Consider the following 14,815-nt stretch of genomic DNA (forward strand, 5'->3'; position numbering starts at 1 on the left):
CATCTCTCTTAGAGCTAGGGATTTTAAACATTTCTTCATGTGCTTGTTGGCCATCTGAATGTCTTCTTTGGTGAAGTGTCTGTTCATATCCTGTGACCATTTTTCAACTGGATTATTCACCTTTATCTTGTTGTGGTGCATCCTTTGATTCTTATTCTTTTCCAGTTTATTTTATTTCCAAGAGTTCATGTCTTTTTAAAAGGCAGGTGTGACACAGTTATGTCGTGGATTTACTCCTCTAATCTCTCACCTAGACACACTCTTAGTGGAAGTACAAAGACACAAAATCCCTTGCTTCCCTTCTAGGAACTGTCTCCACTTTCAATTCTTGATTACTTTGTTCTGTCTTACAGGCTTTCCCAAAATGCTTTGCAGTTCTGGGTGGTACATGTTCAAAAGACAGCTCAAAGTTCTGTGCATTTGGGTGGAACTTGTAAACGATGGTATCCTGGCAGGATGATGTGCCTGGGTCATTCATTGGGAAACCCCATGGGTTAATCCCAGAAATGCTCAGTTAAGATGCTGTCAGTACTCCGCCCCCTAGACTTAATTGCTAGCATCATTTGGGCAGTGAAGTTGGGGGAGAGGCCAGAGATCCCAACATTCAATATATCAGGTTTTACCGACAGCTGTTCTCAGGATGGTGCCCCCACCCTCACTTGTCCCTGGCTAAACTCAGTCATCTACCTGGGTTGAGGAGAAGCAGACACCAGCTATAGGGACTAGGGGGTGGCTGGGTGCTTCGTTGAGACAGTCATTCTGTTTTCAGCCTCTACTTTATGCCTAGTACAGAGCTTCCTGATCCTTCAGTCAGGGGGATGTGGGAGTGGGGAAGCTCCATTTCTTCCTAGCTTTCCTCGATGCCAATCTCAGATTCCGAGTTGTAAGCCAGTGTTCACACACCTCCTTTCCCATGTGCTCTCAGGCCCTCAGGGATTATTGTTGTCTTTGTGTCCATTCCTTTCACAATCCCTCCACTCTGTTTAACAAGGATCAGGGGAGGAAGGCCTAAACCATGTTTGACTGCAGTTTTTCATGCATTGCTTTCAAAAAAGAAATATTCTTTCTGAAAATGAAGTAATACACATTCACAAATTTTACAAAGCAAAGGAAATATGAGTTTGGTATGTTTCCATGCAAAGCTTTGCCCCTACTTCTGTCTACACATTGTATTTATCCTTTGTGTGATTAACCTCCCAGCAACCACGACGATCCGTGTGTCTGCTTGCCACTCAGAGATAAACCTGAAACAACTGTCAGTTTGTTTGCCCCTTGCTGTTCACCTTCCATGTACTCTCATCAGGCTTCCACTCTGAGGTGCCACCAACATTCTCTCAATAAAGTCACGGGTAATCTCCAGTCTGCACATCCAAAGGACAGTGTACGGACATGCCTGATCATGCCAGGATGTGCCTGAGCTCAAATCCAGTAGACACTTCCCAGTCTTCCGTTCCTAAACCACACAGCAAGACTCAACCCTGCTCTCCTCTGAAATTTCAACTGTGCACTGTTAGGAATTTCTATATCCTGGTCACTCCTCCTCTGTCTTCTTTAGTCTGCTGGTTTCCTTTTGTCTTTCTAGATGTTACAACAGTAATTTTATAATTAGAATCACCTTGCAAGATTTGGAAGAACTACAGTGACATTTGTGAGAGCTGGGACTCAGGCTGTCTTGTTTCCTGGGTCTCACAGCCAGCCCCTCCACTGGGCTCCAGATAGCTTCAGGGGAGAAGGTCCAGGTTAACCTTCTCTAACAGCGTCCTGCCTGAAAGAGGTTACAGCTTCCACAAGCCTCAGTGAATGAACATCAGGCCCGCCCAGGCAGATGCATGTCCATGTTGCCAGAGATCTGAGAGTCAACCTTAGCACCGCTCATCCCTCGCATTCAGCAGTCAGGCAAAACTGAGTGCTTCCTGCTCTGCTGACCCAGGGATCTTGGGAATGCCCACTTCTCTCTGGGGCTAGGCCATGCATGTCTCCTGCACTGGGGTCGGAGGCTGAGTGAAGGGAACACTGTCCCATTCGTCAGGTTTCCTCCAAAAGGCCTGGATGAGGCCTTTCATACCACGTCTCCTAGTCCTGGCCTCCTCTCCACAGTTTTTTTCATGGCTAAAACTGTTGTTTTTATATATGTGATGTGTTTTCATTGTTAACACCAGCCTCTCCGGGACTACGGCATAAAAGAGCCTGGGGAATATGTAGTTCTTGACAATATTTGAAGAGCTAAATAAAAAGCAAACAAATGAAATGTATAAACACTCTTCATAAATATTCTCATGCCCATGTAAAAGAAGATCCTCCTTCATTGTAGTATGTGTATGTATATCTTAATCAACATCTGAAATTCAATGACTCTCCAAACCTGCTGCAGAGCTGACCTTGACCCACAAGAACCCTGCGGTGGGTTTCTGAGGCTGGCAGCCTTTACACGGAGACTGCCTACCTTTACACTAAAAGCAGCTGGTGCATTTGAACCACCAACTATTTTGGTTGGCAGCCCAAGAGGCAATGTGGCATGCCACTATGGCTTCTTACGGATTCCCAGGGTGATCAGGTGAAGATTGTTTTTAATTACCTTAATACAAATTTGAAGACTGAGACCACCAAACTGTTTTCTACAAAGACTGAAACTGCTACCCTCTCAGCAGCTCTGTAGGAGTCGTCCAACTTTTCATCTGCCTTCTTGGCTTTTGTTTTGTGTGAGGTGATGATGGTACCTGGCCCTCAAGGTTTCCACTATGCCCTTCCTAGGCTGGAAACGGGAGCCTCTGCTCTGCGTGTTTTGAGGGCAGGGCTAATATCTGAATTGTCTCTGTGTCTTTGCCTTAGGGATCCAAATAGGCAGTGCACAAAGTGAATTTACTTAGCTTTTATGTAAGCTGGTATGTTTTCATGTCCAGTGCATTTAGAACCATGAAAATCCTGTTTTCTAGGCTTTTCTCCTGGAAGAAGACACTCGACAGACAAGCCACCCAGGGCAGGATCTGATGCTGCAGTCACAGAAGACGTCCACCTTCTGTAGGCTGCTGGTCAACACAGAGGGCAAGTTCATGGCGGCCTGTGGGGCAGTGCCCTCCACCCACTCTGGCTCCATGTGTCCGGAGACAGCTAGTGGAACAAATGGCGCATTTCAGCCACACAGGACACCTCTGTGAGGCCGCTGCTTCCCTCTGATGCTTGGCCTGATGGGCAGGTTTCAGAACCAGCCCAGCTGGGAGGGATATGCAGTTACTGCTCCGTGACCTGATCCCATTCTGTGGGAGGCACATCTCTGATGATGGTGCGAACACATGACAAAGAAAGGAAAGTGCTCCAAGGCCAGCATCTGGCCTGCAAATCCTGCTGGGACGTGAGCTTATACTGTTGGATCTCCACCACAAACACCCTCTGCTAGTCTCCTTCTGGGCCCCCAAGGCTGCCTCCCTCTCTCCTACCTCCAGTCTCACTCTCCAAAATGAACCTTGTGTCTAGGTGTGGCCACTCAAATCTTAAATGCAGACTTTCTTTCAAGCAAAGCATCACTCTGGCTTGTGCCACACCTCGCCTCCTCTCCCCGTCCTCATCTGCTTTTAATTCATCTTTCTGTCTGCTAAAATGATCCACCTCTCCCTCATTGCTAAGCATCCCCTAGAAATGATACTGGCTAGCTCTCTTGACAAACATATTTTCTCAGGTGTTCTCTTTCTCCCATCAGTTATCTTCAACTTCACTCTTACAACACCAAATATACTCACTGTGCTGAATGCACCATGGACTGCCAAAAATTAAAAACCCAAACAAACCTATCTTGGAGAAAGTGTAGCGAGAATGCTCCTTGGAAGCCAGGATAAGGAGACTTCATCTCATATATCTGGGCCCTGTTATTAGGAGGGGCCAGTCCTTGAAAAAGAACATCAAGCTTGAAAAAAGTAGAGTGCATTCAAAGAGAGGACGCCATCAAGGACCTGGGTTGACTCAGTGTCTGTGATGATGGGCTCATAGAGCGATGGAGCGGGCAGCAGCCTCCCTCGCCTTCACAGGGTTGCTGGGTTAGAGTGGCCCGGATGGCCACCACATGGGGTCGACATGGTTCAATCTATGTCTGGAATTTTTCCTGAGAGTCAATTTCTAGATCCCCTAATTAGTAACATTACTTCGTACAAGACTGAGCATTTGGTCCCAAGCAGTATTCCCAATGAGGCAATCCCCCTTTTCCAAAGATCAGATCACACAGAGTGTGGCTGTTTCCAAACAGTGCAGCAGTGCACCAGGGATGAGCCTTCCCTTCCCATTCAGATCCTCGAAAGAGTTGACGAAGTGCAAAGGCAATTCTAGAGCAGGGAATTCCTGACAGTAACTAGCTGAGGAGGTGCTCACAGAGTGCGTCACAGGTGGTACGCTGATGAGGACTAGTACCTCCTGGGGCATCGCTACCTGCCAGCCGCCCGCCAAGCCCTCCGGTTCCACGGCCTTTCCAATGCTACTCCACGGACGAGACCAGTCCATCACTACCGCGCCAGCCACCAGCCAAGCCCTCCGTTTCATGGCCACCTAATACTCTGTGGACAAGACTGGCACTACGGCTACCCGCAAGTGAGCAGAGACCCTGGCCGCAGTCCAGCCTGAGGATCCAGGTCAGGTCCCAGCGAACGACCCCTGGGCACATCTGTCAGTTCTAACTGCTGCATCAGAACACTGTTCTGCCACTGTTTATTCCTTTTAGGATTTTCAGGTAAAGCCTAGGTTTCTAGGCCTCCCCTGCACCAGTCGTGGCACTCAGGTATGTGGCCTTTTTGTGGAGCACTCCAGTGACGTGAGCCAGAAGACTCTGGCAGCTGACTGCCTCCTCTGCCCTCCTGACCGTCAGGTGGGGCCTGGCCACACCTCGTGGTCCAGGTGATACGCTCACCAGCATCCTTCCTGCTCAAACCCTGGAGGGGCAGACCCTGACAGAACAAAGCCTGAGGTCACACTCCTCAGAGCTCTAGGCTTTAAGAGCTGTGCTGGTGACGATACCCGGCTCCATTGCCAGGGAACACCCCTCAGCCGCTCACTCACCAGCACTGGGATCTGCAGGGGCCTCGCCTTCCTCCGAATCCTCTTGCTCCTGTGCCGTCGGCCGCTCCCCTCGCTCCATCTGTGACATCAGGTCTGGCTTGGAAATTGCATAGTCTGGGCAGAAAAAAGGGAGAGAGACCATGGGAGATCCAGTCGCTGGCATGATGTTAGGGGTCTTGGTGAGGGGAGGCCAGAACACCCTCTGCCAGGGGCTAGCAGAGCTGGAAACAGAATCCTCTCGAGTGCCTTACGTGTGTGTGCCCTGCAAGTGTGTGAGGCACAATCCACCCAGGGACTGGCAAAGGCACAGCCCACTTGCCCATGGACAGGGCCCTGTGCTCACAGTAATCCATGTCTTCTCAGGATGTGTGTGGCAAAGGCATGACATGACTAGCATTTTATAAAGTAAAAAAATGAATCCTGACACAAAACCTAGAAACTGTAAAATAAAACAGTGATACATTTCCATTCGCAAAAAGTTTAAGTCCATTGGAAATAAAATTAAAAAGATTTTAAAGAATTTCAATAAACAACATATATAAAGACCAATGGTGATAAAGGAAGAAGTTCAGGCTACTTTGAAGGACTTGGGAAAAAAGAAAGCCCCGGGAATTGATTGGATATCTATCAACTGACATATTTCAAAAAACAGTTGCTGCTCTGGATGTGCTCACCAGGTTGTGCAAAAAAATCTGGAGGACAGCTACCTGGCCAACTTACTGAAAGAGTTTATTCCCATTCCAAAAGAAGGTGACCCAACAGAGTGCAGAATTATCAAATAATATCACATGTAAGCAAAGTCCTGCTGAAGATTATCCAGAAACAATTGGGACAGTACAATGACATAGAACTACGAGAAATACAAGCTGGGTTTAGACTAGGCCATGAGACTAGAGACAATCTTGGCAAAAAGGAAAGAGTACCAGAGGGATCTTTATCTGTGTTTCAATGACTATGCAAAAGCATTTGACTGTGTGGATTACAACAAACTGTGGCTATCCTTGAGGAGAATGGGAATCCCAAAACATCTGATTGTGCTTATGTGAAACCTAAACCTGGACCAGGAGGCAGCCCTCAGAATACAGCAGGGAAACACTGCATGGTTCAAAATCTGGAAAGTAGTACGTCAGGAATGCATCCTGTCCCCATACCTTTTCAATCTATATGCACAACAGATCATTCAGGAGGCTGGGCTTTATGAGGGGGAATATGGCATCAAGATTGGAGGAAGACTCACCAACAACCTAGTTATGCAGATGACACAACCTTGCTTGCTGAAACTGAGGCACTTGCTGCAGAAGGTCAAGGGCTGTAGTCTTCAACATGGATGGAAGGTCAACATCAAAAAGACAAAGCCTCTCACCACTGGGCTAATTGGCACTAATTGGCTAATTAGCAATTGATGGATGGAGAAGAGATTGAGGTTGATAACAGTTAACAGCTTGCTTGGCTCCACAATCTACACTCTTGGCACCAGCAGTCAGAAAATCAAAAGATGAATTGCACTTGGAAAATCTATAGACAGGGACCTTTCTGGAGTACTGAGAAGCAATGATGTCAGCCTAGAGACTAAGGTGTGCCTGATCCAGGTCATGGTCTTTGCAATTACTTGCTATGCATCAGAGAGCTGGACCATTACTAAGGATGACAGAAGAATTGATGTCTTTGAGTTGTGGTGCTGGAGAAGAGTCTTGAACATCCCATGGACCACCAAGAAAACAAATGGGTATGTCCTGGAGAGGGTGAAACTAGGTTTCTCCTTAGAGGCTAGGATTCTGAAGCTCCATCTCACATACTTTGGGCATGTGGCCAAAGGGACATCTTGGAGAAGGACATCTTGCTTGGAAGGATGGATGGACAGTTCAGGAGAGGAAGACCCCAGATGAGATGGATTGACACAGTAACTGGGGCAATGGGGGCAGGTGTGCTGGATGGAGTCAGTGAGACTGGCTCAGATCAGGGCAGGCTTCAGAGCTGCCATACACAAGGTCACTATGAGTCACAGGCTACTGGATGGTACATAACAACAACAACAAAGAAATATTTGCAATATGTACATTGAAATATACACACACACAACAGAGGGGAATATCCATGACTATGTTTATAAAGAAGCTCTACAATTAATAAAAAAATGGGGGGAAGAAAAAGCAAAGCTAAGACTAGGCCACTCTCAGTGTGTGCATGACCAGGAAACATGAGCAGGTAGATAGTCAGTGGTCACCAAAGAAATAAACTTAGAACAATGAGGTGTCAATTCAACCTCTCAAAAAACCAAACATTTACACAGAGGAGCTAGCTGGGGGCAGGGTGTGGAGAGAGGCATCCAGGCCACTTAGTGTGAAAAGATGGAGGCTATGCCGGGGTACAAGCCACAGTAGCCGTGACAGAGTGACCGGCTGTCTCTCACTCAGCAGGTCCACGTCTGAGGTCTATGCCCCAAGGCTCTCGAAGATGCATAAGCAGTCAGAGATTTTGACCACTGGCCACACTGTGGGAGTCACAAGTGTGACCTACTGTCTGTCAACAAGAGAGCACCAGCGGCTGCTCACCCCTGGCCTGGGGTCTCCAGGGGTCCCGTGAGGCCCCCACGCTGGTGGGACGTGGTCACCACCAGTTCTCCTGAGTAGACAGTACCATGTGTGTAGTTTGCACAAAGAAAGATGAGGGGAGGCCAGACGTTTGTGCTGGTGCCTTGGCAGAGGGTGGGGGTCAGGGGCACTGTTTATTGTATAGACCTAAACTGCTGACCTTTTACAAATATGCATCTATTTTTAAAATTAGTGAAAGAATAAATAAACAAATACATTTTTTAAAGGAACAAAGTTACCCTGTGGAGAGATGTGTATGTAAAAAATTAGCACATATCTAGCAAGAATCAAAGTTTCTAAACAACAATACATTTATGTTTTTATCATGGATTGAGAGAACCCACAGCAGAGAGAAGGACAGATGTAAACTAACGTCCATTGCTTGGGTCTTCATTCTGAAAGACTCTGACTTTCTGGGAAACCAGGGGAGAGTAGTCAACCTCTGGTCAGTTTCTTTTCTGCACAGTGGGGATGAGGACAGGGGACATAAGAACTGTGTACATGACATTGGTCTGTGGGCTGGGTGACAGTGTCCTCCAAGGTGTAGCTAAGCATTTGGCATGTGACATGGTGCTTGCCGGGCAGCACAAGAGTTTTCCTCCATCCCTGACAAGAGTTTTGCTGGGAAAGCTGTTTTAAAATGCAGGCCCCAGGCAGGAAGTCCTGGAGGTCCTGCTGCCCAGTGGGCTGCATGGTGTCTGTGTAAGGGAGTGCATCTGTTCTAACTGTGCTCTCTCAAGGGTTTGCTGTCCACTGTCGGCACCACTGAGTTCAGGACATTCACACTTCCATCAGGCCCTGCCCAGAAGGCCTCTTACCCATGGAGACCAGCGACTCGTAGTTGCCCCGCATGACATTCTTGTACAGCTCCTTCTGCCACTCGGACAGGTTTCCCCACTCCTGCTCCGAGAAGTGGACGGCAACGTCATCGAATGTGACAGGGACCTGAAACACAGACACGAGCTGGGCCGGGAGGGTCTGTCCTCTGTAGTCCTGCTCCCTTCATCGGTTGGTTAATCCCACGGGAATGGTGCTCAGGGCCCACCAAGAGGGCTAGACAACTTGCCAGTAATGCACATACGGTGCATGGTACCCTTGTGTGGGGAGGACATGAAAACAAGGGATGTGGAAGCCTAGTGAGGGGGCTGGCCAGTACTGCCACTTCACTAGACTAACTGAAGAGACAAGACTGAGACGTAGCAGCAGAGGCAGAAATGGCAGCAGCAGGGCAGCCAGGTGCCCCGCTAATTTGGAGCTGAGCCCCAACTGGGCCAAGGGATCCCAGCAGGCCCGGCCACAGAGGACAGAAGCTACCCTAATCAGGCACTGTACCCTGGTCATTTCCACTCGATCCTGATCCCAGGCTGTCACCGTCAATTTTAACAGACCACAGAACTCAGAGTAGTTTGCAGCAAATTGTGGAACCAAGAGGAAAGAGGGGCCATCATGAGGGGGTGGCTGTCTCAGATGTGCTAGAGTGGTCTACCAGGAAGGAAAAGCTGGACAGTGGGGACACTCGTGACCTCTGCCACACATCAGCCCCTCTGGTTTGATCCTCATACCTTCCCTCTCTCGAGGCTTTGAGAAGCCTGGATGGCCTGGCTGCACAGGGAGGGCTTACCTCTTCTGCACCTGCCCCTGGGGTCAGGGCATTTCCACACTAAGGCGTGGTCAATACCCGTGCACCCAGGGACAACCCTAATGGTCATTACTGTACACAAGGCCATCCCTCAGTGGTCAGTGGGTGTGCCCAGGGAGGAGCCTCAGCGGTCATCACTGCACACAGGGACAGCCCTCAGTGTTCAGGGTGTGCCCAGGGAATGACCCTCAATGGTCATTAGTGCACAAAGATGACCCTCCGAGGTCAGCACTTGTGTACACAGGGAGACCCTCAGTGGTCAGCGGGTCGGTGCCTGCAGGCCATAGAGTGAGAACTGAGACCCCTTGGCACACAGGATACAGCCTGCTTCCAGTCTTCTCCCGTGAAAGCTGTGCAAAGGGGCAGAAGCACAGTGTGGACAGCGGACAGAGAACAGTCCACACCCTAACTCTTTCAGACCCTCTCAGAGAGCACATCACCACTGAGCCATGTGTCGGGTTTACCTGTCCCAGCCTATACCACACCGCGCTAACATGGCTTACAAGTCAGTCTGAACATGTCTCCAAGGTCTCCGTCCACCTCCGCATGGACCGCTGACCACTCAGGGCTCTCCACCTGGCTGGCACTGCCTTCACGCTCACACATCACAGCAGCACTGTTTTCCTACAGTGACAACCCCACCGTGGGGCTGATCCACATGTTTCCCTGAGCAGCAGCTGATTAGATTTGGGAGATTCTGTTCCCAGGGCGAGTTGGCTGCTAACACGAAGGGTGTTGGTTCCAGTCCTCCAGGCTCCAAGGGAGAAGACAGGCTGTCCCCTCCTGTAAAGATTTTAGCCTCGGGAACCAACACCAGCAGGCAAGTCCTCAGTGTGAGGTCGTGCCACCGAGCCAACTTCACTTCACAGTGGCCCTGTCCTGCACCATCCTTCCTGTCTGGTCTCAAATGCGGTGTTGATGCAGCTTGTGGGTCTTCTCTTCCCCTGGCCCTCCCTCCACCTTTCCCATGCACCCAGAAACTACCAGATTTTTTAAATCTTTCTTAACATTTCTTTCTTTTACATTAAACTAAATTCTTCAACTCCTTTGGAAGTCTGGACAGACAGATGGGCTTACCTTGGGAACCTCCCCATTGCTGCCCGGGGGCAGCCGCAGGATCCAGAAATTTCTGTTCTTCAGCAGGTTCTCCATGTTCTCGAGTCGCCGCTGCAGCAGCCCATACTCCTGCAGCAGTGTCCCCAGCACCACCCACTTGCTCTCCAGGTGATTTGCAAACTCCACAGCCGTCTTCTCGCAGTCGGCAATCTTCTTCTCATTTGTCCCAGTCCTGCCCTCCAGGGTCAGCAACCGCATGGCCTGGGCCTCCAGTTTCCTCTCCACTGCCTGGACAGCAGCCCACACAGCTAAGCGGGTGATCTCCGCTGTGGGGAGCGGCGTTTCCTTTTGGAGGACTGGGCTCTGCAGCAGGGGGTCCAAGTCTGTCTCAGGAATGGTGGGGGAGAGACTCAGGGGGTCTTTCTCAGGCGCCTCAGGGGAACGTAACGGGTCTTCTGGGGGGCTGGAGCGGCAGAGAAGTGACAGCTGAGGGTCAGCAGCGGGCGGTGGGTACTGGGTGTCTTCATGGGAGGCCAGGGGACACGGGAGGCGGGGCTCTTGCTGAGCTGGGTGTAGCAGGGAAGGTCCCTTTGGGGGCACATGCGGCATTCGGCCAGTGGTCTCCTGCTTGGGGACACCAGGAGTCTGAGGCAAGGAGCCTTGCCGGGGGACGGTGGGATGCAGAGATGGGATTTCTTTGGGGGGTAGAACACGAGACTGGAAGAGAGTTTCTCGAGGGAGCCCAGCAGGGGCCTGACGCACAGCCTCCTCCTGCGGAACATTGGGAAATGACAGAGGCGAAGAGTGCTGGGTCTCCATCTCCACCTGCTGGACCTGGTTACAAAGAGAGACACAGACTGAACACCTCCCCGTCCAGTAGGAAGAATCACATGAAAGGGGCCTCAATTAAGAGAGCGTTAAAATGGAGTCTGGGCACAGACCACTTCTTGGGGCCATGTTTACCCGTAAATGAGAACATGATTGTTAACAAGTAGAATACAACTATCCTGTTTCCAGGAGCCCCCATGGCGCACTCAGCCGCTCACCAAAAGATGCTCCCGGGGAGAAGATGTGGCCATTTGTGCCTCGGGAACCTCTGGCGCACTCTATAGGTACCCTGTCCTGGGGGGGGGGGGTGTCACCTTGAATAGACCTGACAGCACACTGGCATCTACACCTCTCCTGTGTCCCACAGAACACAGCCTTCCAGCTCTCAGCACCAATACTTCACACTGTTCAGGACTGACGTTACACAGGCTGCTATGTTGGTCTTGTCTGTAGGAGACGCGCTGCTGGCCTCTCTGACATCTGAATCCACAAGCTGCTCCATAGGAGAAAGATGGACAGTGTCCTCCCATGTGATCTACGGCCTTGGAAAACCTAAGGAGGGTCCAGCTACAGTCAGTTCCAACCTGATAACAATATTGTCATTGTTGTTAAGTGCCATCAAATTGCTTGAATCATAGTGACCCCGTGTACAATAGCTCTGATCCCTGCTCTATCCTGTATCAACTTCATTGTCTCTGACACACCTATCCTCCTTACCCCAGTCACTGAGTCAATCCAGCTCATTGAGGATCTTTCTCTCCTGCACTGTCCCTGCACCCTCCCAAGCATGACATCCCTCTCCAAGGACTGGTCCCTCCTTGCAACATGCCCAAAGTATGTCAGACAGAGCCTCAGAATCCTTGCCCCCAAGGAGCAGCCTGGTTTAACCCTCACCTGTTTAGAAAACTTGGAAAACTGACAGAGTATGCTGCAATTAGGTAAGATTCCCGCAAGGGAGAATGATGACCAGCTGGGAAGCACAGTGACCCCTTACAGGGCCTTGCCATTCAGCCCCCACAGTCCTGGGGCAGTCCCCATGTCCTTTCCTTTACTGTGTCTAAGGATAAAATCACAACATTACCCTTAAAAAGTATCCCGACTCCTAAAGGTTGGGTAAGCTGACTTTCCTCACCAACAGAGATGCTATGTCCTCAACCCCTCAGCAGAGGCAGAGCGGCACCAGATAGGTGAGAGCCTGGCATGTCCTGCCTGCGAGCAGTCAAGTCTGGCTCCTCCAAGTTCTCGAGGGGCGGGGGGAGGATGGAGAGCACACAGTTTAGCCAATTTTGCCACTTTCCTCAAGACTGGTGGCGCCTAGAGCCAAAATTCAGATTCAGGCTCCTTCTGAGATTCCAGTCATCTGCATGCTCCCCGCTCTCAACACCAAGTGGGAGAGCCCTGTGTCCACAGAGAGGCCTGTGGAGGCAGCTCACCATTCACCCGGCCCTCAGCATCTTCCTGGAGACAATGGAGTTTCTTTCACAACAGTTTCTTTTTTTGTGGCAGTGAGTCTGCAGAATGGACAATCACTTCACCTCAGGCACACTAACTTTAAACAAAAGTCCTGCTTCCCCCCCCAAAGCCAAGCACATCCCTGATGTCCAACCTGACACATAGTGGGGTCAATGAATGCCTGCCAAGTTAGAGAGAAAGGTTATCTGAGTAAATGATGTTTTCCTTACTCAGCTGCAGGTTCACGGAAGTCTACTTTTTACTTACACAGCTTGCTGGCTTTTGTTCATCCATCTTCATTGTTCATTGTGTGGTTTAACTGAAAGAGCACCACACTTGAAGCCAAAGATCAAGGGTTCAAGGCTCTGTTCAGGCCCGAGGATTCTGACACAGCATGCCCCAGAGGCTGTGGGATGGGAGGACTATTTGGTTGGGTGGCTGTTGTTGTTAGATGCTGGCAAGTACAACTGATTGCCCATCTTTTCTTTGTAGAGCAGCTGGTGTATTCAAACTACGTGCTTTCAGGTTAGCAGCACAGCTCCTTACCACTAGGCCACCAGAACTCAGATGCTGTCAAGTACAATTGAAAGAGAGCCCATGAACTTGGTTGAGTAAGAGCTAATGATAACCCAAAATCTCTTATGCATCGGGAATTGTGTGGAGTATTTTAGAGGGTCTATCATTTGACATTCACAACAACCCTATGAAGTGGATGGAACTAACATCCAGATTTAGCAGAAGAGGTCACAGCCTCCCACGTCCAAGGACACAGCCCACAGGCGACAGTCTAGTTGCCTAAGGTCCTCATTTGTGAACAGCTGCACAGTGTGAGGTCTGCAGCCCTCTGGCTGCTAAGATTTGACGCTTGCCGATTATACAAAGATCTACTGGAGATGCTGGGGGGTGGGGAAGACATCACGCTGGGAAATGCAGAGGGTCAGCGAAGGAAAGGACAACCTTCAGTGAGATGGACAGACACAATGACCCTAACAACCGGCTTGAGCATGGTGGAGACTGAGGATGGGGCAGGTAGGGCAGTTTCCACCTGTTGTTCAGAGGGTATGCTTAGAGGCTCCGGGTGTAGTGGACTCAATGGCACCTAACAAAACAAAAGGAGATGCAGCCCTAGTCAGTAGATGGGCCTGCCCTTGAAGTCAGAGATCCCTTTGAAAATCTAGACAAAAGTTACAGATTCTCCTCCTCAAAGAACACAGTTTTGCAAACACTGTCAAGACTCCTAGACCCTTAAACCTTAGGTTAATTCAAGCCAACTTTGAAAGACTCTCAACAGGTGATGGTGGGGTTGATGGCCCTCCTGGCAGGAGCCTGGCATAGGAAAAGCGACCCCTAAAGCAGTGGGCACATGAGGGCCCCCCATGAAATGGAAATAGATTCCCCACAGGCCTACAGAGTGACTAGGCCCACGGAGTGAGTAAAGGTAAAACTGGGGAGCAGACAATTCTGGGAGCCAAACCGCAGGCTTCCCTGAATTACAAGAGGCTTAAGGGCAATACGGGCTGTGCTGGGGGGGGAGGCCCATGTAGGAACTCAGCCGGTCCTCTCTGTGCCCTCTCCTCTCCACGCTGGACCTGGAGGAGGCAGAAACTTGGGCCCAAAGGTGAACCTCCCGCCCCCTTTTCCAAATAAAGTCCCTCGCTGTAATGACCGGTCCCAGCAAGCAGAAAGAAATGGCCAGTGGGCACGGGGCCGTAAACACATCCCTGGCTCCGATGCCCACATTCATAACCTGGGGGGGCTTCTCAGACTTGGCCGCGTTGAACGGGGTCCCCGGGATTCACGCTGTTTCAGCAGAAAGATGCAAAGGAAACATGGGACTCAGAAAGCTGTGTCATTTTCCTATCAGGCCCTGCGTGGCTCATCCAAGAGCCTGGGGACCTGAGCCCACAGGTAGGTGCGTGCAATCTCCATTTTCCCTCGGTTCCCGAGAGGATTCTTATTATCATGGGGCGCCGGCAGGGCTCCGTGCAGAGCGGCGCGTCGGTCCCTCCCAGACCCAGAGGCCGAGGTCCGCGCGCACCAACCGCCCGCAGCAGCCGGGCGCCTGCACCCGCGCGCGGGGCTGGACAGCCGGGAGACCGGCTTCTCCGCAGGGCCCACTCCCGAGGGCCGGCCCGCGGAGCCTTCCCGCGCGGCTGCCCACAGCCCGTCCGTGTGGCCTAAGGGGCGCGCGGCACGGAAAGGGCAGCCCCCG

At 50.6% G+C, this 14,815-nt stretch overlaps 2 protein-coding genes across 2 annotated transcripts in view; both read right to left on the minus strand.

The window, feature by feature from the left end:
- ZNF777 (zinc finger protein 777) overlaps nt 1–11,151 on the minus strand; it is a 38,680-nt gene extending 27,529 nt beyond the window's left edge. Inside the window, exons 1-3 of the mRNA XM_006887191.1 lie at nt 10,345–11,151; nt 8,447–8,573; nt 5,038–5,151 (exon numbers count right to left, since the gene is read on the minus strand). Coding sequence (XP_006887253.1) covers nt 5,038–5,151; nt 8,447–8,573; nt 10,345–11,142 — 1,039 coding nt within the window. The 5' untranslated portion in view covers nt 11,143–11,151. The remainder of the gene's footprint in view (nt 1–5,037; nt 5,152–8,446; nt 8,574–10,344) is intronic.
- Nucleotides 11,152–14,463: 3,312 nt separating this feature from the next.
- Nucleotides 14,464–14,815, minus strand: part of ZNF746 (zinc finger protein 746) — a 50,970-nt gene continuing 50,618 nt past the window's right edge. The window contains exon 9 of the mRNA XM_006887281.1: nt 14,464–14,780. Coding sequence (XP_006887343.1) covers nt 14,464–14,780 — 317 coding nt within the window. The remainder of the gene's footprint in view (nt 14,781–14,815) is intronic.

The sequence above is a fragment of the Elephantulus edwardii genome, unplaced genomic scaffold, assembly GCF_000299155.1.
Source record: "Elephantulus edwardii isolate Elephantulus edwardi_28Jun2011 unplaced genomic scaffold, EleEdw1.0 scaffold00055, whole genome shotgun sequence".
NCBI classification, from domain to species: domain Eukaryota; kingdom Metazoa; phylum Chordata; class Mammalia; order Macroscelidea; family Macroscelididae; genus Elephantulus; species Elephantulus edwardii.